Source organism: Ursus americanus, chromosome 10 (genome assembly GCF_024610735.1).
Source record: "Ursus americanus isolate L20-20 chromosome 10, mUrsAme1.1.p, whole genome shotgun sequence".
NCBI classification, from domain to species: Eukaryota; Metazoa; Chordata; class Mammalia; order Carnivora; family Ursidae; genus Ursus; species Ursus americanus.
In genome coordinates this window covers 62,418,035-62,443,992 of record NC_142136.1, presented here as the reverse complement: position 1 = coordinate 62,443,992, position 25,958 = coordinate 62,418,035, and the positions used below count along the sequence as shown (strand labels likewise).

Genomic DNA, 25,958 nt, shown 5'->3' with positions numbered 1-25,958 from the left:
GACTGGGTATCAACGAGAGACAGCAAATTTTAGTTGAATGAAACCAACACTTTTTGAGTAGTTGATTACATAAGTTTCACCTATGAAATTCAAATGGTGGAAATACATGAATTGAGTGAAACAAATAGAGATGCCCCAGAGCACCACTGTCCAATAGAAATGTACTGCAAGTTATAAATACGAGTCACATATGTATTTTAAAAATTTTCTAGTAGCTATTTAAAAAGTAAAAAGAAACATGAAACTAATTTAATTCATATATTTTAACCCAGTGCATCCAAAATACTATCATTTCAACATGTAGCCAATGTAAATATTAATGAAATACTTTGCATTATTTTCATACCAAGTCTTTGAAATCCAGTGTGTGTTTTACACTTATAGACATTCAGGTGCTTAGTAACCATATGTCAATAGTAGCCACCATATTGGAAAGTGCAACTCTAAAGGAAGCTGAGGGTTTTGCTACTGGTACATTTCACTGGCAGAGATAACTTCATTCTTTACCAACTCAGGGACAGCATGACCATATTTGGCCCTAGTCTTATGGTCTCAATCTCCTGTCAGCTTCATTTTTTCCAGCTCTATCATTTGTCAGTTGAGAAAGCTTAATTTTATTTCAGACATTTTATTATTACCAGACTGTGTATAGAATTATCACAAAATCTACAGTTGAAGTGAAAATGATGAACTGAATTTCTTAGAAAATGGTAAGACACCAGCTTTTAAAAAAAAATCTGTGAACACAATTTTGTAGAGAGAAAAAGGTGGTATCTTCTGAATTTGGGCTGTGGAAAATTTGAATGACTATAAATCTTTTCTACTGAAGGAGAGGGCAAAGAAGACAAAATTCCACAAAAATAAAAATTCATTAGCCAAGACATTTATGACCTGGTATCTCATCTGAATATCTATATGAAGAGTTCTTCTTTAAGCTTCAATTCAACCACTGAGTAGCAGGGTAAGTTTGGATAATTGCCATATATGCCCTGAACATTAGTTTCTCCAGTTATCTCTGGAGAACTTATTTAATATGTTCCAAATGTTTTCTAAAATCATGTGATAACATTATATAAGCAAAGTTCATTGTAATATATTGTGAAATCATTAGAATAATATATTTGAAATTGAATTTAAGGAGACATACAGAGAGTAATTTCTAAATGTAAATTACTGGGAGGTCTGAGTTTTGGAGAATATAAGACAAGGAAAAAATGTATTAAAGCTGAACTGAAGAAATAATTTTCCAAATGATGAGTATATTCATAAATGTAGCTCTTTAAAAATTTAAGTCATTGTAAACTTATTGACAGGGTCACACGGGTGATTTTTGCCCAGCTGATTTTTAGGGGTACTGTCTAAACTGTTCTGCTACAAACACGATGCACAATAACTAAGAATGGACAGATTTCAGTACTTGATGTCTGCTCTCAACAAAAAGTCATGGGACTGAACAATCATTCACTCCGCTAAATCCCAGAATTCGTAAGGATGATTGAATATTAGAAGAGTGCATTTTTATATCAGTGGTTACCCATATTCCTTCTATACTGGCTGGGAGATTGATTGCTTCTTTGAGAATAACATGATAATTTCTTTCTTTATACCTCAAAGCTTATCCAAGATATTTCATTGTTTGGATTTGTGTGTTCGGTTACTCAAGTAGGTTGAGTTGCTATCCAGGTCAAGGCAAGAGAGTGGATATGCTTTTGCAGTATTTTAATTGCCAGCCAATAAATAAAATATCTAATTTAAGAAAATTTGATATACAAATATCCAACTTATGAAACAGTTACATTTTGAGGGTGCTTATCACTTTGAAAAATAATTCATCATTTTACAAAATAATTCGCTACCAGTTTTTTCTTTTTTTACATGGCCAGTTTCCCTACTGAAGTTAATACAGGTATATTTACACAGATATTTTTAGGTATATATCTATCGCAAGTGTGAGGTACATCTTCATAGCATTTTCTCTTGTAAATGGGTTTTCCAAAATAGATGATAAGTGAAGTGCTGTGAATATAACCTAGTTCTATTAAAGTTAAACTGAATTTTCTAGACACCCTTCCACCTCACCCTGGCAATACATAAATAAGGAAAGAAGAGCAACAAACAGCAAGGTCAAAAGGACATGAAACGTAAGAAACATTATTTACACAAATGAAGGTGTGATGTTGAACCTGTCTTTGGCGTTTAGGAATTTATGTACATAGAAATATGAATAGAAATGAAAAGAAACCCCAAATTACTCATTTACAGACTTCAAAAAATATCATCCTCTATTGCAATCCTGCTGTTTTATGTTTTCTTGTTCTTTCCCTCCTGTTCATCTTCATTAATGCTATTTAATTTCACCACATAGTCAGAATAATGTTCAATCCTAGGACATATTGTACTAACAATGTCCAATATTTTGTTTAAACTCATAAATGCATCTGTCGCTGACATCTGAGGGTTGTTAAAAACCATCATTTTCAGAACATGAGAAGCAGGGGGTTACTGGCTCCAAGTAAATCCCTCTGTTATCACCATGTTTCCCTGTAGAATATCAGCACCCTAACCCCTCATAGAAATAAATTCCTGGGAGCATATTTTGTTGTTGTTGTTGCTTTTATTGTTGGTGGTGTTATTTGAAGGAAGAGAAGACATTTGAAATTAAATTCTGATAAAGTATGCATAATGACGGTGTATGTGATTTTCACTTTGGAGATAACAATACTGATAACAGAAGCAGCAAAATGGAATCATTGGAAAACACCCCAAGTATTGAGAATAAATCTATGTTCCCCTACTACCGAATGTCTGTGTGACTTAGAACAGTTTGGGTGTTTTGCTCTCCGCAGGGCTGATTGTGAGTCCTAACATACTTGAGATAAAGGTGTGCTTGAGGCTGTAAGAACATGCATTAGCCCTATTGTGTTTCTCCAAACCTATCAGGCGCATCCTGTATCTGGAGGACGAAACCAGATTTAGGAAAGAGCAGTTATCTCAGTGCCTCTGGATTGTGGCTTACTTGAAAACGAAAATCTAGTATTTCCAGTTGAATCTTATGTCCCACACCAAATATGTTTGTCTTTTTAAATCTACTAACCTCTGTAATACAATTGAGTCTAAAGAATCACATGTATCTTTAATTTTGTGCACCCCTCTTGCTTTACAAGAGGGAACACAGATTAAGGAGTTTGCCACTCATTCTCTCTCAAAATACACCATTTCAAAAGTAGCAGCAGTAACCCCTGTATATGCACATGTTTCACTCAGTCTGTTTATGTTGAGAGGCAGTACACGTAGAAGGTAAAGGCATGGCCCTGGAGGACCCGTCATAGCTCTGTTAGCTGTGAGCCTTTGCCTAATTAGTGCTTGCCTCAGCTTCTTCGTCTGTAAAGTGGGGATAAGAACAGTAGCTCCTTCAGAGGATTGTTGTGAGTAGTACATATGTGTTGAAACTCACATTGCACATAGGACAGTGGCTGGCACTGTTGCTGTTATTCCTTATTTTCCATGTATGGTAATCAGAAACTGGGTTTTTTAACACTATGCAATTTTGGGTCAATGCTAAATCATGTACCATTTGTCTAGTCCATGGAGGTAATTTCTGACGTAAAACGAACTCAGCATTTTCTATTGATTTGAAATACATGCTAATTGTATGTGGTGAAGGAACTCCTGTGTCCATGGTGGCTTAAATAGACACAAGTTACGTAATTTAAACTTTACGAAGTTGCCAGTGCCTTTTCATATCAGGTAAAAACACTTTTCTTTTTAGTGGTTTTGTGAATGAGTGTAATATAAGCTAGATTACCTTGAAAACAACAGAAGAAACAAGTAATTAAGAATGTTGTCCCTCTGGGGAAAGCTTTATATCTATATGTACTGCTAAAATTAGTAATGATTTTGGGTGATTTTAATTTTAAAGAAACATACACCAGTCACAGGGGGAAAGATGAGGAAACCACTAGGTTTTTATACTTTTGAATTAGCAACAATGTCACACTGGTTGAATATAGAATTTAACTTAGCTTAGATTTAGAGTTTAGAATGAATTTATTTTCGTCTGGTTTTATGAAAATGCAATCATCTTGCTCTGTTTAAGGTGCATTAACTATTCTAATCTATTGTTATTCTTTTCTAGCACTGAGAACTTTTGCCACATTTTGAAATTCTGTTATTCATAAAGCCTGGTATTTACACTGACTAGCAATTCAACCTGAAAGAGGTCATTAAAAAAAAAAAAAAAACTTGAAATAAAACTTCGGTCATGACAAAAATCTCATTAAAAATCATCAATCATCAATATTTATTAAGACAAACATTTATTTTATTTACTGAAGGGAAAAATTGGGCAACCTAAAACTCCAAAATACACCTGACTTCCATTTTAAGAGGGAGTTTGATCGTGACTCCATGAGAAGAAGGCTTGCTTGCTTTAATTTGTGCTGTAATTTTTTACACGTTAAGAAATAATTTGCTAATATTTGTGTATTAAAGCCAAACCGTAGGGCTGACTGAAAAGTCCTTGATGAGTAATCATCTCTAAAGACCCTAAAAAATTATGAAAAGCTCTACTATTTCAGCTACATTGTTTTTGGCATATAAAAATATCTATCATAGGAGTCAACTACCACATGAAATAAGTCAGATTTGTTTTAGTTGAAAAAAAAAAAAAACTAAAAATTTCCTGTGGATTTCTGCAACAGTACAAGAATACACGGTGCATTTATTTATTAACCAAAAAAAAAAAAAAAAAAAAGTAAAACAAATCGTGAAAGCAAAAGCTGGTTACAAAACCAGGGTTTTTGATAGCCTTTGCCTTAAACATGTTACGCGTTAATTGAAATGCCACAGTTGATAAATGCTAGAAAGTGTAAGTTAGCTTTTGCTAATGTTCCCCCTCCCCAGAGTACTATGGAAAATATGTATACGCATGGTCAACGCTTCCTCCTTCAAGTATCACAATCTTGTGGTGACGTAATCCTCGTGGGTGACTGTGTCTGTGAGGCTGGGATCATAGTCTATACTAGAGTCCTCTTCCTTTGCGTGCTTCTCCTTTGGTATGATTGGCACAGTGTCCTCCACCACCACCTTCTCCGACGTGAAGGAACACACTCTCTTGCCCACCTGCAAACCCAGGGTGTCCGTATTCCTTTCTCGGTGGTCCACTAATATACACTGTTCACTGAGCCCGGGGATGTTCAAGTCACCCCGCGACGCTAATCCTCGAGATTCCAGTTGAATATTTCTCTCCAGTGGTCTTTCGGCCTGTTGACGAGTAACTTCTTCTGAAACAGAGAAGATTTGGTTTGCATTTTGCTCAGCAGCATTTTGTTTTGATCGTCTGTGAAATAACCCGAAGTTTTTGATATCGGTCACAAAATTCACTTTTCTCTGCTTCTCCCTCGGGGGCTCCTGCACCACCAGGGCCGAGCCGTTGCTTATGTTGTGTCTCTCGGAGGCAATGGCGGCTGATCGGGGGTGAATGAGCGTGGTTAAATCGAAGAGGCTGAAGTTCTTTCGCTTGTCCTTGCTACTGCCTTCGTTGTCACTCTTTTCATCCGAGTCGGCGGAATTGGAGGACTCCTTCGTGGCCTGAGCCGCCTGCACTGTCGAGAGTTTGCTTCCTCGTAGCAACCCCAGCACTTCAAAGCGGAAACTGGAAATGTCTTGCTTTAGTTCCTAAGTGGGATGCAAAATGATGAAATTAGCTTAGGACCTAAACACATAGACATTAGGTACCATCACGAGCACGCCTCATATATGGCTCTGATGTATTTTCATGCATTTTTAAGAGCGAGGATTCTGCTCTGCGGCGGTTCTCTCCCTGGCCCTTGAGTCGTTTTGATGCCTGCTCATTTCCCTGCTGGAGCTCTGTAGCAACGCGGAGACTTCTGGGGTCGACGCAAAAAGAAACAAGGGTATATGGGATTTCTGTGGGACTGCAATTTCAAAGGCCTCCTCTCGAAAATCTTCATCTGCTTTCAAGTCCCCTCTCGTTTTCTCAGGGATGCATTTTTTAAAAGATTTTTAATATTAGCACATGCTGCTGTCCAAGGGCTGTCTAAAACAAAAAACATTACAGTGGTATCTACCCCTCCAAGAGTTGGCAGTTACCTTCAATTGCTTACTACCTCGGAGTTGAATTTATCTCAGCATCTGGGTCAGCTACTAAATCTCATGAATTGCTTCAGATCAGACAGCATTTCTTAGATTCATCCTTTACTTTGATCTTTTTGGACAACTGAATTCTCAGTCCTAACCTGACGGTGGCCTTTCTGGTGGCTTCCTGCCTCTAACCTATGTCCCAAAGCACCATGAGTCATTTAACTACAAAATTTGGATGTTGTGGCTGCAAAGAACATTCGGGATCCTGGGCAACTTTCAACCTGTGCTTTGCATTTTGCAATTCATCTACCTTCTTACCTAACCAACTGCTTATCTCTATTCTCTTGTCAGACCTGTTGCTTTTCTCTGTTAAAGAGTCTGCTGCAGGGTTTTTTGCTTCTTTGTTTTTACCTATAAGGTCTTACTGACTTTGCTCATTCTTCCAAAACCTCTAAGAACTCAGGCAGAATAACAAAGGTAGTTTACACTCATGTGCAAGCATATATACATTACGTGTATTCCACCTTTCTCTTCTGATAGAATTGAAATAAAAAAAAAAAAACAAACAGGCAAACAAACTCAGGAAGAAAGACTAAGTTTGTAAGCTATACTTAAGCGCAAGCCTTGAATTTCCTACTACCAAAGCTGTGCAGAGAACAAAGAGGGTTTTTGTTGTTGGTTTAGCATTTTAGTTACCAAATGTTTCAGGTTCAGAAATCAGACTGAAATTTAAAGCTCACTCATTAGAGTGTTGCTAGGATTAGCGTGTCCAAATGCCACTGGGCACTAGGATTTTCTCTGCCTCCAAGTATAAATCCCCTCCATATTTCAGATTAAATGTGATTGAAAACAATGTATTTTGAAAAGAAATTTCACTGCTTTTTTTTTCTTTTTAATAGTTAAATAGCCTTGAATTTAAAAGTAAGAAGGGGTGCCTGGTGGCTGGCTCTTGATTTCAGCTCAGGTTATGATCTCAGGGTCTTGGGATCAACCCTTGTGTTGGGCTCTGCACTCAGTGGGGAGTCTGCTTGAGATTTTCTCTCTCTCCCTCTGCCTCTCCCCTTTCTCTCTCTCTAAAATAAATAAATCTTTAAAAAAAAAAAAAAAAAAAAGGAAGAAGACCCGTAGCCTTGCTGGAACGCATGGCTGAGTCTCCAGCTCCGATTTTAACTGTGCTGTGCCTGGTTCCATGCTCTGAAAAAGCGGCCTTTTGGTGATGAGGAGGAAAATGATTACCTTAAAGTTCTCTTCGGTCAGACCTTCCTCAGTTTTGGCATCTCTGATCATTGCGGCGACATATCGCTTCACTAGGTTCCTCATGACCTCCTGAGGCACGTCAAAACACAAGAATTGATATTCAGTGCAGAGATATGTTTTCTTTCTTGAGTCAGTTGTGAAGAGGGGACTGTACTTTATTTTAATGCAAATTTCAAGATACAATAGAATAACTTACTTGATATTGGTGATGTCTTCTCAAATTATCAGCAGCTCGCCTCTGAAAAACAAAGAGGCATTTACTTTTCAGTTAGAGTGATATATTACCATTTTGGAAAATAATTTATTGTTCTTTTAATTGAGAATATATTTTCCTCACTTCTCCAAAGTGAAAAATTTACTAGACAATGAACACTAGCTAGAGAGGGCTTCACATGAGTCAAAAGAACGAATGAACCAAAACAACGGAGTGCAAAGTTGTAATTCCTAACATATAGAAAAATATAAACATTTAGACCACGTTAACAATGATGGGAACGTTGTTCTTTTAATAGAAGGTGACAGAGAATTAGGTAATAATAGCTGATATGTACCCCAAATCACTTGAAATAATTCTAAGGGACACGGGTGAGACATATCAAATAAAAAAATAAAAGAAATATCAAATAAAGACAGAAATTCAATTGAGTGAAAAGCTCACATTATAACAATTGAGTAAAGAGCTCACATCATAAATATCAGCTTAGCAAGATTGAGAATTTAGCCATGATATGGTACATGTAATCAGAAACAATGTTAGGCCACTAAACCCCCCAACACTAATTTCAATCAGATGTATATTAAGAGGGATTTGCTGCTTCAATTAGGGGGTTGGATTTAACAAAAAATAAAAAGATTCTGTTCAAATATCAGGCTCATAAATTCATCATTTTAAAAAATAAACATGAATCTTAGCTGTCATTTTGAAAAGATCAGAGTGGTTTGGGAGTGCAGCTAGAGTTAGCACGGAGCAGTGATCCTGGAGAGTAGAATGGAGACAGAGGATGTTTAATGACTAAAGAAAGTCCATAATAAATTGAATTAAATAATAAATGACACTAAAATTATATAATTGCAGATTTCATGGGTATTCTAAACTATACTAGAAAAAAAGCTATTGTAATCCCCATTTTGTGCATGTTGAATAAATATCAGTATTGATTTTTAAGGAATAAAATGGACCAAATTAAAATAAAAAATATTTCTGTAACAAAGGAATGAATTTGGTAGACTGTGAAAAAGCAAAGAGATAACATATCTAGGATTTAAATAAATCTTTTGATCTTACTCCTTACTAAATACTTAATCATAAGCTGATAAAATGGAATTTTAAAGAGAGTTGTGAATACATCACTGTGAAATGACATTAGGAAAAAATCAAACAATGCAAAAGAAGCTCTTTTTTTCTCTTTTAGGGGAATAGGGGAAAATGACTTTTTCACTGGCCAGGAGAATAGATTTGTGTTTCATGATTATTAGTGACTTTAAGGAACAGTTGAGATAATGCTTCACTTCCTAAAAGCCACTTATTATTTAAGTACCATTCAGTTTTACATGAATCTTAAACAAATTTTCAATATGATTATGGTATTCATTAAAGGACTGGGAAGTTTGAAACTAAATTAGAGTATCTTGGAAAAAATATAGCATGGGAATTTTATGACTGAGCCACAAGATGGAGGTATATGACTCCTATTGAGACATAGCTCAGCTGAAATCCAAGACAAAAAGCACTTCTGTAAGGACACAGGCCTTCCAGATCTCCTTAAATTTACTTCAAGTGGACACAAATACTAAAGCAAGCTGCATACCAAGTTCTTTAACACTCTCACCATAAATATTGTGCAGGAGACCCGTATTCCACAAGTAAGTAGATGGAAACTCTGAATTTAGTATAAAATTTAGTCAACTCAAGCTTGATTACTTTGGGCTTCTATTGCATTTTGCTCTTCTGTTTTGGTCAAAAAGCCAATAAAAAGCAGTTAGCAGAGAGCACTCTGAAGTCAAGATTTAACTTCAAATTTCCTTAACATAAAATTAAAGCTAAGAATGACAGAATCAGAAAATGATGAGTAACAAGGAAAATTATCATGATGCATTTTAGTATTGAAAAGAGCACAGACTGCCTTTTTTTCAGCAGAACCTATTCATAAACAAATTTAAAAATTTGAATACAAATATAAGAAGATCAAAGATTACACTTTAAAAACTAATCTGAGATTGATTTTTCTAGGGAAATTTCTTTTTAAGAAGCAAAATAGTCTGACAGAACATAGAAAGAGTTTCCTGTGATGACTTAGAGGAGCTATTCTCTATCCATAGACCAGATTTAAGGCTAAGTTAATATGATTAATTGTTTTTGCCAAGCACTGTTCTTCCACACCTACATAGTAATACTATACAACTATCTTTAGTCTCGCGAGATTTTATCAGCCAGCTGAACTTCAGTATCCTAGGAAAATAAGAACTGATGACGCTAATCATCTGAATAACGAAAACAGAAATGAACGCAATAAATTCACCAAATGACGACCACTAAATTATGCAGCTCAGATATTTCTCATGTCTATGTAATCTCTCCTTTTCTGGTTAGCACCGCAGAACTGATTCCTATCGACCATTACTATGATGCCCACCTGTCTCTACTTTTTTACTTTCCGGGAGGTGGTGGGGTGTCACTTTAAGAGCATGTACTTAGGGGTCACACCTGGGTTTGAAGGTGACTGACCTAAACAAGGAATTATCTCTGAGGTCCTCTCCCATTCCCATCTTTTATTTTGCAAGTTAAAGATAAACACAGTGGATGATTTTGAAGATTAAATGAGATGAGATTTAAGACATCTATCACTAATGGTAACTAACTAGCTCCCATCCTCTTACCATTTTTTCCCTTTTCCTATTAATAACGTGATTTAACACAGTTTTTAAAAAATATTCTTGAGTCATAAAACTAGCTAAGTTGACACATACCAGGATTACCCCAGAGGACATAAAAGAAGATGTTTTATTTAGCTAAGGAGTTGAATGCTTTTAACCTAGCCAGTAGAGGTGTAAAGGTAAGACATTCGTATTTAAGTAATAGGGTGAAGGGATGGCTTTAGTAAATACTGATAGATGTAATACAAATTCTGTAGGTGTTTTTGTTTTATTGAGACTCTTTTTCTAGAGCAATGTAAGGTTCACAGCAAAATTGAGTGGAAGATACAGAGATTTCCCATATATTCCCCTACCTCACACACGCACAGCCTCTCCCATTATCAGCATCCCCAACCAGAGTGGTACATTGTTATAATTGATGAACCTACATTGATACATCATTCAACAGGAGTCCGTAGTTTACATTACTGTTCACTCTTGGTGTTGTACACTCTTATGGGTTTGGACAAATGTATAATGACATGTGTCCATCATTGTAGTCTCACACGGAGTATTTTAATTACCCTAAAAATCTTCTGTTCTTTGCCTATTTATCCCTCCCTCCCCTGCCCCCACCACCTTAACCTCTGGCAACCACTCTTCTTTTTACCGTCTCCATAATTTTGCTTCTTCCAGAGTATTATATAGTTGGAATCATACAGTATGTAACCTTTTCAGGTTGGCTGCTTGAACTTGGTAATATATATTTAGGGTTCTCTATGTCTTTGCATGCCTTGATAGCTCATTTCTTTTTATCACCGAATAAATAATATTCAATTGTCTGGATGTACCATAACTTATTTATCCATTCACCTACTGAGCTACATCTTGGCTGCTTCCAAGTTTGGGCAATTATAAATAAAGTTGCTATAAACATCTTTGTGCGGGATTTTGTATGGACATATGTTTTCTACTCCTTTGTGTAAATGCCAAGGAGTGCGGTTGCTGGATTGTATGGTAAGAATATATTCAGTTTTATAAGAAACCATCAAACTGTCTTCCAAAGCAACTTACCCTTTTGCATTCCCACTGGCAATGAATGAGGGTTCCTGTTGCTTACTAGCATTCGGTGGTGTCGGTGTTGCAGTGTTTAGCCAACTTAATAGGTGTGTAGTGGTAGCCAGTCATCTTTTTTGAGGTCCCAAAAGTTTTAGGAGCATCCCTGCATAATACTGGATTTTTGCTGTGACCTCTGTGAATCTTCCTTTGTGGGTTTCTATTTCATGAAGCTTGGCTTGTAGGGCCAATTTAACATATATTTATTAAATGGTTACACATTCATGGCTGAGGCTGCAAGAACCCAGAGATGAAAAAAAACATATTTTTTGCCCTTAAATGGCTTATAGTCTAGGAGGTAGAATGCCAAGAATGTCTAGAGATGAAGGCAAAAAACAAGTAAAAACATGGGGAGGGCCTTAAGAATGTGTTTTGAGTACAGGGAAGGAAAAAGTAATATTGGGCTAAGGAATCTGAACCAGCCTTCAAACAGGGAACGGGATTTTAGATTGGACATGAAAGAATCATGAGACTTTAACAGATGCACAGATGTTCAGATGGGAAAAGATTATAATACGGTCAGCAATATGCTGGCGCTGGAGGCTGAGAGACGCGTCAGGGTAACTTCCACCAGGACAGTTGCGATGTGCTCTGATAATCGGAATATAGGGATTAGCTCATGTTGGAAAGTTAGCATGATTTCTTTGTGCAGAATCTTAGAAAGCACAGCGAATTCAGTGGTTGGTAGGCACCTGGAGTTTTGACGAGTCGAGTGACATGTGATGAGAGTGGAACTTCTATAATAATCACGTGGCAGCAGTAATAGGTAGGAAAAAGGAACATGGAGAATCAGTAGATGAGACATCACTTGGGATGCCGGTACCAGGATGTAACTGAAGGGTAAAATGGGTGTGAGCTGAACCCGCGACAGTGTGAATGGAAAAGATGGGAAGCAAGAGGATGTGGCAGCTGGGATGGGAGCACGAAGACAAAAATTTTTAGTCTAGTTGCTAAGATGTTGGTGCTATTAAAAAATAACAAAGAATTCCACTTTGGAGATGCTGGCGGAGGACATTAAAGTAGAAATGTCACTGTCGATTTTGCATCTTTGGGGAAGGTTAAGACTAAAGAAAAAGATCTGAGGATTATATGCCCAGATGCACTAGTGGATACAATTACAAATCCACATTTCTCGGCATTAATACAGGGAAACTATCGTGGACAACACAGTCCCTGATAAATTGTGAATATATCTATTAGGAATGCATAAAATGATCCCCTTTCTTTCTTTTAGTTAGCTTTCTTAGGCTAACACTAAAATTAATTTAATTCTCTAACTTTCCAGAATCTACCAAAGGTCAAGGAAATCAGACTAGGTTTTAAATTTCAATACAGACATATTGTTTATCAGAGCCAAAAAGCCCGGGGGGCACCTGGGCACCTCAGTCAGTTAAGCATCCAACTCTTAATTTTGGCTCAGGTCATGATCTCAGGGTCATAAGATTGAGCCCCGTGTTGGACTCGGCACTGGGCGTGGAACCTGCTTAAGATTCTCTCTCTCTCTCTCTCTCTCCCCCTCTTCCTTTGCCCCTCCCCCCCAAACAAAACAAAAACAAAAACAAAAAACCCAAAGAGCTGGTCTAGTCTCATTGCTTCATTTATAAGTAAGGAGACCAAGGCCCACAGAGTTGAGTAACTAAAATACCAGAGTGCCAGTTCTAGAATCACAGACTAAAATTCACTCTTTACACGTTACTCTATCAAGTAGACACTAAGAGACATTTGAACACACCTGCTATGTATTCTATGATTTGCCTCCCTCTCCCAAGATGTCTTAATTTGAGGCTCAGCACCATTAAGGTACTGGATCCATATTTCTTTGAATAAAAATGAGTAACCACAGAGGCATGGTATATGTTGTATTAGTTTCTTAGGGTTGCCATATGAAATACCATAAACTGTGTGGCTCAAAAAACAGAAACTTATTGTCTCACAGCTCTGGAGGCAAAAAGTCTCAAATCAAGATGTTGGCAAGGAACTCTTCCCTCTGAGACTGAGGGTAGAAACCTTCCCTTCTTCTTCCTAGCTTCTCATGGTGGCTGTCCATCTTTGGTGTTCCTTGCTTTGCAGCTGCGTAATTCCAGTCTCTGCCTCTGTCTTCACAAGGTGATCTCCCCGTGTCTCTGTGTCTTCACATGGTCATGTTCTTATAAGGACTCCACTCCAATATGACCTCATCTGAACCCAATTACCTCAGCAATGACCCTATGTCCAAATTAGGTCACATTCTGATGTACTGGAATTTAGGACTTCAATGTATCTTTTTGGGGGGACACAATTCAACCCATAATATATGTACTCTTTGCAATAAACATAATGATAATTTTGGGCAGTTAGTGACATTATTAAATATTATACAGTAGAACTACCATCAACAATACCTAGCATGGTTGCTATCTTTTTGTCGGGTAAGGATCAGTTGACTTTCGAAGGCGTTTACTCTCATAAGGAAAGGTATTACATCTTGTAATCATCACTAGAAATGACCAAGAACAGAGCTGACCGATTTGTGTTCACAAAAATAATATAATATTTTGGAAGAAGTTGTGCATTTTAAGTCAGCAGTTTTCTTTGCAAATTATGTCAGAAATCTAGCAGCGTGTGCAGAATGTTCCTTGGCAGGGTGGTTTTCGCTCGGGCACCCAAGGCACACGTGTGTGCCATGTCAGCGTATCTCACAGTTTGCAGGGTCCTCTTGATTTGTTGGGACAAGATAAGGGCAGTACGTAGGTCACAGAACTCATGATAAAGGAAAAGACCAAGGGAACCTCTGCTGCTGTGAGGGAAATCCGCGTTTCCATAGAAGCCTCAGGTTGCCTTAGAGCAGGAAGGGTTTTGCAGCTGGGAAAGAAAGGGCTCTGGGGACTCAGTTGTGACGCTGTCTCACTCTTTATCTCCAGTTGCCTGCAGGTCCACCATGCGGAGTGTCAAGCGCACTTCCCCGAGCTGGTTCCCTGCCATCAATCGTCAGTGCCCGGCTCTCTCATTGCCACTCCGGTTTTGGTCTATCACTGACTTTGAGCCCATGAATTATGCCTTTTATCCTTTGCTTTGCTTGGTGACTCCCTTAGGGGCTGCGGCTTGCTGTGCTCTTCTTTTAAAAATGGGTAAAAAAGGCAAGGGACCATTCCAAGATGCAATCCCTTTTTCAAAATTGCAGTTTGGCTCATTTACAGATGGTGCTACATAATTGTTCTCTAGAAGCGCACTTTCTAAGCATATAAAAATATACGATATAAAATGCTTGAGTGTCACCTTGTCAAATAGTCAGGGTTTCACTCTTGAAACACCAAGAATGTCACACAATTCATCCCTCTACATCCCTACCTGGGAAAGTAAACTTAATTAAAAGGCCCTGTCCGCAAATTTTATAGCAGTGAGTTAGGGCTTGAGAGGTACTCATGGATGCAAACTATCGTATCCGTAAGATTTGTTGTTAGGCTTACTGAAAATCATGAAGATGAAGGAACAATACATTTTGATAAATTAGCATTAAAAATACAGTCTGAAAAGCGTGTATTATTAACGTTTTTCCTCTAGCGATGCTAGCTGGTGCTAATCCATTCACGGTTCCCAATCTCTGGCAGTGGCTGAACTGAGTGCGTATCTGTGGCAACTGGTCAGGCATGCGTGTTCCATCTGCGGTCCCAGAGCTCAGTGATGCTACATGACCCTAACAGACTTGGTGTTTCATGGTTTCCTCACTCTACTGTGCTTAAGAGAAAATCAGAAAGTGGAAAACATGAATCTCAGGGAGTTAAAGTCATTTTTTATCATTTGTCCAAAGAACTCACATTTTTTCAGTTCAGCATATTGACCTACTAACTTCAGCATTCCATTTTAGAAACCTGGTCTATGGCATTGAAATGTTTCATATCAATTAAACACTTTGGCATTAACATCTTTTTACTTTAATTAAATGATCTGGATCTCTTGAGCAATAAATACAAATGTTGATTTTGTTTTCATTTAAAAAGTTGTGCTAGATACCAGTGGTTTCTTTAACAGGAGTTTCTAATTAAAATTACAAGGAAATGCTTATTAAAACAGAGATTACTGATAATTCTAGCATGTGCTCAAGTCTAAGAACCAGTGTTTTAACATGGAGAAGAGTATTTGCTGATAAAATGGGGTTAAGCTAAAAATTAGACAAGTAGTCATATTAAAAACCAAAAGCTGCAACATGTTTCTTATTCTACTGACCTCTCCGTAGGCTGCCTGTTTGGTGAGATGTTCATAATTTCCCAGAGACAAGCCATTTCTCTGTAATGGGTTGCTTCCTACAGTAAAGGTTTTGCTCAATAAAGCATTTCTGCTTCATTATGTTTCCCCCGTAAAGCATTCCAAATGAAGGGTTAATTTATTTGGAACTCCTGATCACCCATAAAAGGAAGTCCAAAGTAAAAAAAAAAAAAAAAAAAAAAAATGTTAATGAGTTTTCAGGGCTAGCTGTATGAGTATTAACCGGAAGCCATAAATAGCAAGATAAGATCGCCAATGATGGGCTCCTGGAGAGTGGCCGGTGCAGCCACCCTGAAGAGCCCCGGTTGCAGGATCTGCCTGGCCACGTGCAGGGAATGAGCACCAGCGTGACATTCGGGCAGCCGCTGGGTGCCACGAGTTGGTAAGTGCATCACAAGTTGGGAAGGTTAGAGAAAATGCCTCAAAGAGTGATAGACTCTACCTCCAGCTTAGCTTCAAATTTCTGCTTCAAAAATGTGGCCTAAATATAAAACAGTTGAGATGCAAAGAGAAGGTAAGCCAGCCTGTGAAACAAGGGCTTCGAGATACAGGAATCTGAGAGGCAGCTGAGAACAATGACAGGACCTGCAAAAGCTGCTGAGAAAAATGAAAAGACGAACACACAATGGGGAAGGTATCATTGTATCATTATTAGATTTTTCAGGAATCAAAAGGGTAATGGAAAACACATTGGTTTGGGAAACAAAAGATCCAGCTCTCCCTCCCCTGTCCCCTGCCTGAACTGTCACCAAGAGACCCTAAAACACTGGGCAAGGTAAATACCTTCTCTTTGAAAGGAAATGGTTGAGCTAAATGATTTCTAAGGTCCGTTTGAAGTGTAATGTGATATTCTAAGCCATGCCTTGGTTATACAGTGACTGTCATTGGAACTTCAAAGTCACCTTTTAATTAATGGAAATGTGTGTATCTCCTTGTCTTCATTTGTCTACACTAATGAACTGTCAAGAGGATTAATCAAATTGAAATGAATTCACAGCAAAATCAATTACTTTTTGACATTATTTTTTCATTTAACTCTTCTATTAATATTACCCAACCTTCTCAATTTATTGTCCTTTATCTCATATTTTTGTTTATAAATAATACATATTATTTATTTCTATCTAAAATCTAAACGTATAAAACTCAACTACAAGTATGCAAACCAAAATATTATGTCCTTCCTGTCCTGGAAATGCAGTCTAGACAAGGAGCCAATTTACAGCATTGAGTTTAATTAGGCTGGTGCTTGCCCAAAGCCTTAGCCTGGCGAAGAAGAGGCAGGATTGAGAGTGGGACGCAGGTAGAGAAGAGAGATGTGACTCACAATATTTGTTTAGTTTGTCATACATTCCCCAAGCATAAAAATATCCATTACCAAAAGTTAGTAAGATACGCATGGCTAAGGAGAAAGGAATGGCTTGAGGTCAAATTCTCTTTCTGTGCATCAGCTCGGATCAAAATATTCAAATTTAGAGATAGAGACATAAAAAGAAATTTGGTTTTTTGGAGACCAGTAATGTATATAGAAAAGAAAGCTTTTTAACATGCCATCTACCCTCTCCGTCTGAAAGGTGTGAATCACTGCTTTAATAGGAAATCCTAAATGAACATTAAGCCCTTCTTTGCATCTAAGAAATGATGGTAACATATTCCTAACAACGCGACATCAGTGGGAGGATTCTGGCGGGGGTGGGGGGATTTGGAAGTCAAGATGGTTTTCTATTATTTTGGTGGCAGCACAGTTGGGTCTCTTAAAATATTAGATCAGGGCCCCATATCTTGTTACAAGTTTTGCGGCATCTTAAAACCCAAGATTTTCTCTGCTACTGCCTAAAATTAAACTACTGAGGACAAATTTCTTTTGTGTGTGACCTTTATTTTGGGACCCAGAAACTCTTTTGAAATCAAAATACTCCTATGAGAGATAAGATAGAACTGTACTAATCATTAATATCTTTTCAGGGATTGATTAAATAAATTTCTTATGAGTTTAAGAATAAAATGTGAAGGGGCGCCTGGGTGGCACAGCGGCTAAGCGTCTGCCTTCAGCTCAGGGCGTGATCCCGGCGTTATGGGATCGAGCCCCACATCAGGCTCCTCTGCTATGAGCCTGCTTCTTCCTCTCCCACTCCCCCTGCTTGTGTTCCCTCTCTCACTGGCTGCCTCTATCTCTGTCGAATAAATAAATGAAATCTTTAAAAAAAAAAAAAAAAGAATAAAATGTGAAAAAGGACGAGTGTATTTTAATGTGGAACAGAGTAACCAAGTTTGGCTTCTCTGAAACCTTTTTCTGTTTACCTCAAGGAAAACATTAATTATTGTTTACAATGTTGCCATAGCATCTTGCATGTAACAATATTATAATGCTAAAAATATTGTATGACATGTACTGTAGTACATGTTCTCACATTTGTATCTCCCTTATGATAAATAATGCCCTCAAGGATGGAAAGCATGCCTTTGTACCCACTCCCACACCCCAGTTCCTGGCTGGCAGGTGGAACGTGTGCGAAAATTGCTTATTAAGCCGAAGTCATTACATTTATTTTACAACCATTTTAAAATAATTTAAACCTATTTTTTTAAAGATTTTTATTTATTTGTTTGACAGAGAGAGACAGCCAGCAAGAGAGGGAACACAAGCAGGGGGAGTGGGAGAGGAAGAAGCAGGCTCCCAGCGGAGGAGCCCAATGTGGGGCTCGATCCCAGAACGCCGGGATCATGCCCTGAGCCGAAGGCAGAAGCTTAACGACTGAGCCACCCAGGTGCCCCTAAACCTATTTTTTTTAACAGAAATCAAACATCTGGAGTAAAATACTTTCACTCTTTCTAAAGTCAGTGGTAAAGTTTATCAATTAGTATGAAGGTTGCAGCCTAAGTCTTCATCATAATTTAACTTTGATTTCTAAGATCAGATATATGCCCAAACTTTAGTCCTCCAAGTTCATGGGGTAAGAATTTATAAGAAAGAATATAACTACTTCTCCTAACCACCTCTCTGTTTGATATATGCTCTTGCCAGTCAGTTTCTTTTAGAATTAGAAATGTTACTGACAAGACAGCAAAATCAATACCACTGTCAGCATAGAAAGGCTCATTTGAGCTGATAACAATGCCTAGTAGTCAATAAGGTTAATGAGTGAGAAGGATCACTTAGGGCATAGCTAGCAGTCAAAACCCATGTTAAAGAAAATTTTTTAAAAATTTAAAAATTTTAGTAAGTAACTAGTATTACTTGGTGATTCTAATATAATGGCATATTAGAATACTTCCAAAGCAATTTCTCTGAGCAAGTCAAAATGACTAATGAATGTTAGAGTATGAATTCTCAAAAGATCACTAGGAGAAGTTTGAAAAATAGGAAATTAAGTAAGGAAGAAACGAAGAATAACTTGTCCTATATCAGTGGTTTGCTTGGAACAAAGTCCTAAGTCCATGTCTCTTCTGATGGAATTGCTTGAAGCTTGGTTTCCAGCATGAAAGAAATTTCCAAAGGAAGTTTAATCTTTTTTTTTTTTTAAAGATTTTATTTATTTATTCAACAGAGAGAGAGACAGCCAGCGAGAGAGGGAACACAAGCAGGGGAGTGGGAGAGGAAGAAGCAGGCTCATAGCGGAGGAGCCTGATGTGGGGCTCGATCCCAGAACGCGGGGATCATGCCCTGAGCCGAAGGCAAACGCCTAACCGCTGTGCCACCCAGGCGCCCCCCAAAGGAAGTTTAATCTTATAGTGTGACAGGAGCATGGCTCTGAGGGGTCCTAACATTTTTAAAAAACACAACTTCCTGGTATTTAAAATGATTGGGAGTAGAAGCAAAATGTTGAGCAATTCAACATATTCCGAAGTCACTGTGCTTGAACATGGCACAACATTTTCAAGTTACAATACCCATTTAATCATTTAGTTGAGAAATTTTGGTCAAACATTATACACTGTGTAGGAGCCTATGTTAGGCGCTGAGACCATAAGGTGACTGAAAACAGCCCCCTTCCTTTGCAATCCAGAGAGAGAAGCAGACGATGAGTAAGTAATGCCACAAATAACCCAAGGCTGAAATTCTGAAATGGGCTAGAAATCAGGGTACCAAGAGCCGAAGTGTTAGTTCCCCCAGCCTCAGCTCCTGAGCCCAGGAGAGGCCTGTGTCAAGTGGGCTCCCATTTAAATAACAGTGACCACCCTCACTGTAGGAAACAGTGTCTTAGACATGGGAGCTGTGCGGTAAATGTTCACCAAAATGCAACCAGAAAAAACAAAAAGGCTAAAAATGCAAAAATATCCAACAAGCAATACAAATATATTCAAATACACAATTAAAAAAAAAAAGTAATACTAACATGCTGTGTTCTTACCCCTATTGTTCCAAAACTTTCAGGCTTTCTTCTCATCTTTTTCTTGCACAGGTGTGTCCATATCCATTTGATCAGGTACCAGAGAGACTTGGGGCTTGGGATGACATTGAAGGGAGTAGGCAGAGTCCCTCCTTCCTCGAAATAACTCATCCAAAGCTTTGTTCGAGCGAATTTCCATTCTATATCTGCATGGTCCTGCACGGGAGAATATGACAACTGCTGACAGGTTTCTTAATTACCAAGGTGAGATAAACCGCACAGAGAGCCTGTAACTTGACTTGGGGCAGCTCTTGAAACATTAATTAAATTGCTTGTAAAAACAAGGCTGACTCCCAGTGATCGTCATCTAAACATTCCAGATGATGGCTTACCCTGGTAAAGAGTCACAGCAGTCTTGTCAGGTTTTACCCTCCCTTCTTCCGTGAAACAGACATCTAAAATAATTCCATGTTAAAGAGACTGCAGTGATCAGTTATGACTTCGGGATGAATTTTCGTTTCCCGAACTGTAGGCTTACATTAGTTCAGTTGCACTAGATTCTGGCCCCAAACAGGCCTTTATGTCTTTACCCAAGGCCTTGAATCCCTGCCTAGGCGTACTGCCACCTGCATGGCTTAGCCTTCTGCTATTTCCAGGAAAAGTCTTTCTTGATATGTTTCTATGTGAATAATTCTTGTCCACCTTTAAGCAACAGGCACAAATTCAGAGAAGTTCCTCTAACAAGTGTAGACTAGGGCATCTGACACAGCATTGAGCCCTGACATAACTTTGTCCAAATGGCACCAAATAGGAGGATGGTTAGTGGCTGCCTGCGGGCCTGAGGCCATCCCCTTCATCATTTATCAGTCATCCCACTTTATTAATCTCCTGGAAGAACTTAAGAACATGTGTGACAATTAGAGATAGGGCAGCCAGTCCCCTCTTACATTAGCCACAGATCTGATTAAAGCAGAAAAGCTGGGAAGTAGGAGGTGGTAGAAACTAGGCATACACACATTTTAGGATTTCAAAATATTCCATTTTAACTCATTACTATTAGAAAGAAGAACTCAGATTTTAGAGTAGGAGCGTAACCTTAGACTGTGCTTCTTTCCAATATTCCTAAACGGCTGTGTGCTAATGAATGCACGTGTTGTATATACTTTTCTACTCTGAGCAATGGAGATTTTCATCTAGACACTGGACAGGTTGTGCTTTCAACGGGAATGAGCATACCTAGAAAATGTGTGGCTTTCATTGTTGCTTAGCAAATGTTTGATGGGATAGACTGATCAATAGAAACACAGAAGCTCCAGCCCGCACCCCCCATTCTCCCCACTTCCGCTCTTCTAGTTCTTCCACCTTCCCTAGCTTTCTTTCTAAACAAGCTTGTAGATTCTGCAGTAATGAAGAAAAGTACCCATTGTTTGCTGTAGTCATGGAAATGGGAGTCAGTAGAATTGGCTTAAGGTCATAAAAAAGCAGTCACTTGGATAAAATATTGGCCCGTGCGTAGATTCTGTTCCTTCTAGTTCGGCAGGAGGCACAAATTAAGGATTATCCTGACCTCCTTATGTTCTCTTATGGCTATCACAAAGCAGACTCTTCCTTTGTTCATGGTTTGGGATTCTGAGAGGGTCTATAACAGAATCTATGGCAGAAAAACTGGAAATGAAATGTTCTATGCTGGTGATGCCCCAAACCTCCTTTTGTTACCCAAGTGAAAGTGAAATAGTTGACATGTTCATGCTCCAAGGAGCCATCATGCCCATGATGCTGGGAGGTACACCTGTCTCAGCTTCTCAGTGCCTGCTCTCCTCTCGAGTGGTTTTAGAGTTTGAGCTAAACAAAAATGGAGATTTGAAGATCGTTCTCATCTCTTTAAGAAGTCACCTAGAAAGACACACCCCATAAAGAAGCAAAAAAAAAAAAAAAAGTCATACTATTCTTAATGTTCTCTTCTTGATGAAATCAATACATTTGTTGTTTTATAGGATCCAAATTGTATATACAGTTTATCTATATGTAGCTTGATAATTAGAGACTTTCTAGTTTTTTTGGAAGGTGGTCTGGAAGATAGAATCCATGTTTTGCAAATATGTTGACCAGAGGAATACAGAACTTCCGAAACAAATATATAGACACTATCTTAAAAAATCCATACTTGCAAGATGCTTAAAGGAAGCTCCACAAATTCAGATATTCACCTGCAAATCCTAGGATGTAGGTATATCTGATACAAATACTTAGTTCGTGAATCAGTAAATAAAAATCATCTATTCTTATGTTTTATGCGGTTTTTCATCTGTGACAGGTGTCTTGCCTCCATAAAGACAGTTTAAGTAAAATTCAGAATGCTGTTTCTCAAAATAACAATAATAACATTCCAGTGGTTTAGCAATAGATTCAAAGATGCAGTTGTAGCTATTTAAAGAGAAAATTATGGTTATAAATTATGCTTATAAAACGCTACTTGTCTCAGGTATAAATATGAAAGACTTAAAAGTATTTCATTCCAGTATGGGTTTGTTCTGTTGCTATTGCTAATGGCCATTGACACGCAGGGAAGTTCAAGGAGACAAAGGGCTTTGTCTTTCTTTTTCATTGCTGTATTTCTAGTTCCTAGAACAGTACATGGCAACAGAATAAGTTCTCAATAAGAATCTGTTGAATGAATGAATAAATAAACTAACTTGTTTGAATTCTAGAGTTTCAAATAAACATGTATGGTATTGTGTCCTCTGCTGTAGAATTCAGGGTTACTCCTATGTTGGTTTTTCTGGATTTAAGAAATTGAAAATCCTGTGGCTTTTTCCATCAGCCTCCCATTTAGGCTAGCTTTTTTATCTTGCCAGGCTGGCACGAGATTGTTTATACCAAGACTGTAGGTTCAATGGACAGAGACAATGCAAAGTGCAAAGGACAAGGCACAGAGATGAGCCACTTGTTCATAATTCATCCCTCCCCCAGTGCCTGCCATCGCAATGGCTGCCTGGAAAGATAGATTCCGTTTATTTTATAATCCTCCATAATATGACAAAACTAAATTAGTACGTAGCCAAATATGGTATAATACTGTTTAGAAACTTCAAATTAATCATTCATATTATAATTCTGTTCTGTCTCATCAATAGCCAATTACAGACTGTTTTCTATGATAAATAGGATAGGGTATGGCTAGAAACAACACATTCTAGAGGGAAATGTGGAATTAAAATAAAGTCATTCAACTTACAGCAATGAGTTGGTAAGAGTTATTCATCATAGCTATTAACATGTTGAGTAGGACAACCAGAGAGATGACATTGTACGTCCCAAACATGGTGGCGCCAACAAACTCAGTGAATTCGTGCTGTGCTTTGACATTGGTCACATATAAATTGATCAGCCCAAATATTGACCAAAACAGGGACTGGAGCGTCTCAAATAACCTGGAATAAAGATAAAATGACACTAATAGCTATATTAATAGAACAATTATACAACAAGATATAACAATAGAACTTGATTCCTATTATGTATATTTGCTTAATTTAAAAATTAAACTTAATAAAATGTATTAAAGAATTACAAAATTAAACTTAACAAAAAGAATGAAAGAAAATTGTTTTCATCATATAGCACCAATAGTGTACTTAATTTTTCCAGGTGTACTTAACTTTCCTAAGAGATTTGAAAGCTATTTAGTTTGCTAGAGGAGGGACAACAAATCTGACCCACAGGCTGTTTTTGCATGGCTCCCAAGTTAAGAGTGGTTTTTGCTTTTTCAAATGTTTGGGAAAAAGAACTATTTTTGCGACGTGAAAATTCTATGAATTCACATTTCAATGTCCATAAATAAAGTTTTATTGAAACACAGCCACAATCATTTATTGTTGCATTATCTATGGTTTCTTTTGTGTTAAAATGGCAGAGGTGAGTAGTTGCAACAGAGAACATATGGCCCACATAGTCTAAAATATTTACTATCCTTTTCACGAAAAGCTTGCAAACCAATGTCCTAGGGCATTGAAAGTTAATAAATGATACATCCTCAAGCTTCATCTTTGAAAGATGTCAGTTCATTCATGTGCTCTTGCTTCTTGGTTGTAGAAGGGCTAAAAATAATGTTATTGTTGTGGATTTCCACAACTACAATTAAAGTTGTACATAGGGAATCAAATAAGATGGCGAAATGTCAGAATGCTCAGATAACAAAATTTGCTATTTTTCCTATCTCAGGGAACATTTAATTCTTTTTTGCCAATGAATGAACTCTGGTGTTTCATTAAAAATGAAGTTTCCTTAACTTAGTTCAAGAAACAGGATGAGAAAAAGAGAGTCTGAACCTATGTGAAGCACTGTTTGTTTCAGCAGGAACATTGTAACATCTTAGTATAATGTAATAAAAAGATAACAGAATTTTTATACTCTTTGATGTATGGTTAAAAGAAGACTTTAGTCACGTTATATTGTAAAAACAAAAAACTATTCTCATACCTGGCCTGGTGACTAAGGAGGTAGGATTTCAGAGGTTGAGTGACCCAAGGAAAGCAAATTCATAGAGGCCAGGGGTTAATGGCATGGACGGATATGAAAAGGATGAGCCTACACTATCAGATTTCTTCTCCATACAAATTTACCTTAGAAATACCGAGAACGAGGTAGTTGCCAAAAGGGGCTGAAATGGCAGGAGTTATGATGGAGAGTCAAGATCATTGGAATTATGAGAAGCCAAAGGTTTGAGACAGCAAAAACCAAGGAGCAGAGAACTGAAGAGAAATAAGCCAGGTGATCATTAAACCCTGAAGAAAATAAACATGGAATAGATGACTCACAGGTTTAACATTGGTTCTCAGAGTAAATGATCTTACAGTCCAGGGTTATGTCATCTCCTGCCCTTCCTGAAGCCAGGCCTTGCTCTAGGTTCTGCCCCTGCTAAGACCAATCCTTGCTCAGAGGATCAAAAGGCTGTAATCCTGTGCATGATTCTTGGACCAAACTCCTGTTCCTTGAAAACTTTCCATGAATTTCTGGTCTGTACCACTAGGAAAATCAAACTAAGGGTATCTTATTTGGCATTCAGGACTTCTTTTCTCAAGTTTATTGCTTTTTTTTTTTAAAAAGGAAATAATCTCATAATTGTTTAATTAAATTTTAATTATAAAATATGTAATTATTTATTGATTTATTTTGCTATAGCTCTTCAACAATGGAGCCAATTATCATAAAATGATAAGGGAGCTGATCTGATCAACCTCAATGAGATTTTGTCTTGCCAGCAGGGACGTGAGCCATGTGAGGAGCTGACCATGCATTCTTAAAGGCCGACCCTGATGTCAGATTCTCACACTATCAGGGAAAGTTCAATCTAATTCATTGGCCCTAGGCAAAAGCTACTCTAAGTTATTCTTTGAAAACTTTCTCAGGAAATAAGTAAATTTGATCCAAGGCCATAAGTTCCTTATTTTTAGTAACTTTAAGGACAACTTCTAAAATTAATGACCGTGTCATTTGGGTTCAATGTAAGGTAATTTTGTTCTTTCTTTCTAGACCGTGTAAATTCTCACCATGAATATACAAATATAATTCTGCTGGTTTCCCCCTGGTATCAATAGCATTTCAGAGAGAGAGCTAGAAGTTACATAATTTAAGTGCTATAATAAATTATATAAAATGCCACATAAATCCCATAACAGTTGCTTTTTTAAATGTTCAGATAAAAAGTGTGATGTAGACTAAATGGATTGCAATGATTGAATAATACTGATTTTGCTTCTGTCTAAATAAGAACTACTAATTATTAGAGAATATTAGCAAACCCTTTGGCAAAACATTTATTCAGGTTTTTAATTAGAATTTGAAAAGGAGAAAATTCAAAATAAGGTGACATCTTGTGATTAATTCTGGATTTCATTATGTTTCTTTTCTTTTCATCAGTGAAATGAATCGAAAGTGAGATGTGCAGAATAGTTCCACTTAACCAAAATATATTTATTTTTAGATTAATTAAGACCCTAGTATCAAGACATTAGTGTTTCTTATTTATATTATTATGTTAATTATTCTTTTATTATA

The 25,958-nt window shown here is 37.5% G+C and overlaps 1 protein-coding gene across 4 annotated transcripts in view; it reads right to left on the bottom strand.

The window, feature by feature from the left end:
* Positions 1-4,710: 4,710 nt before the first annotated feature.
* The window catches only part of TRPC4 (transient receptor potential cation channel subfamily C member 4), a 192,805-nt gene continuing 171,557 nt past the window's right edge, over positions 4,711-25,958 (bottom strand). For all 4 annotated transcript variants that reach the window (XM_087865171.1, XM_045796917.2, XM_045796918.2 and 1 more), the window contains 5 exons: positions 23,137-23,332; positions 19,923-20,117; positions 7,556-7,597; positions 7,339-7,428; positions 4,711-5,676 (listed from right to left, as the gene is read on the bottom strand). In XM_087865171.1, the coding sequence (XP_087721297.1) occupies positions 4,954-5,676; positions 7,339-7,428; positions 7,556-7,597; positions 19,923-20,117; positions 23,137-23,332 (1,246 nt within the window). In that variant the 3' untranslated portion in view covers positions 4,711-4,953. The remainder of the gene's footprint in view (positions 5,677-7,338; positions 7,429-7,555; positions 7,598-19,922; positions 20,118-23,136; positions 23,333-25,958) is intronic.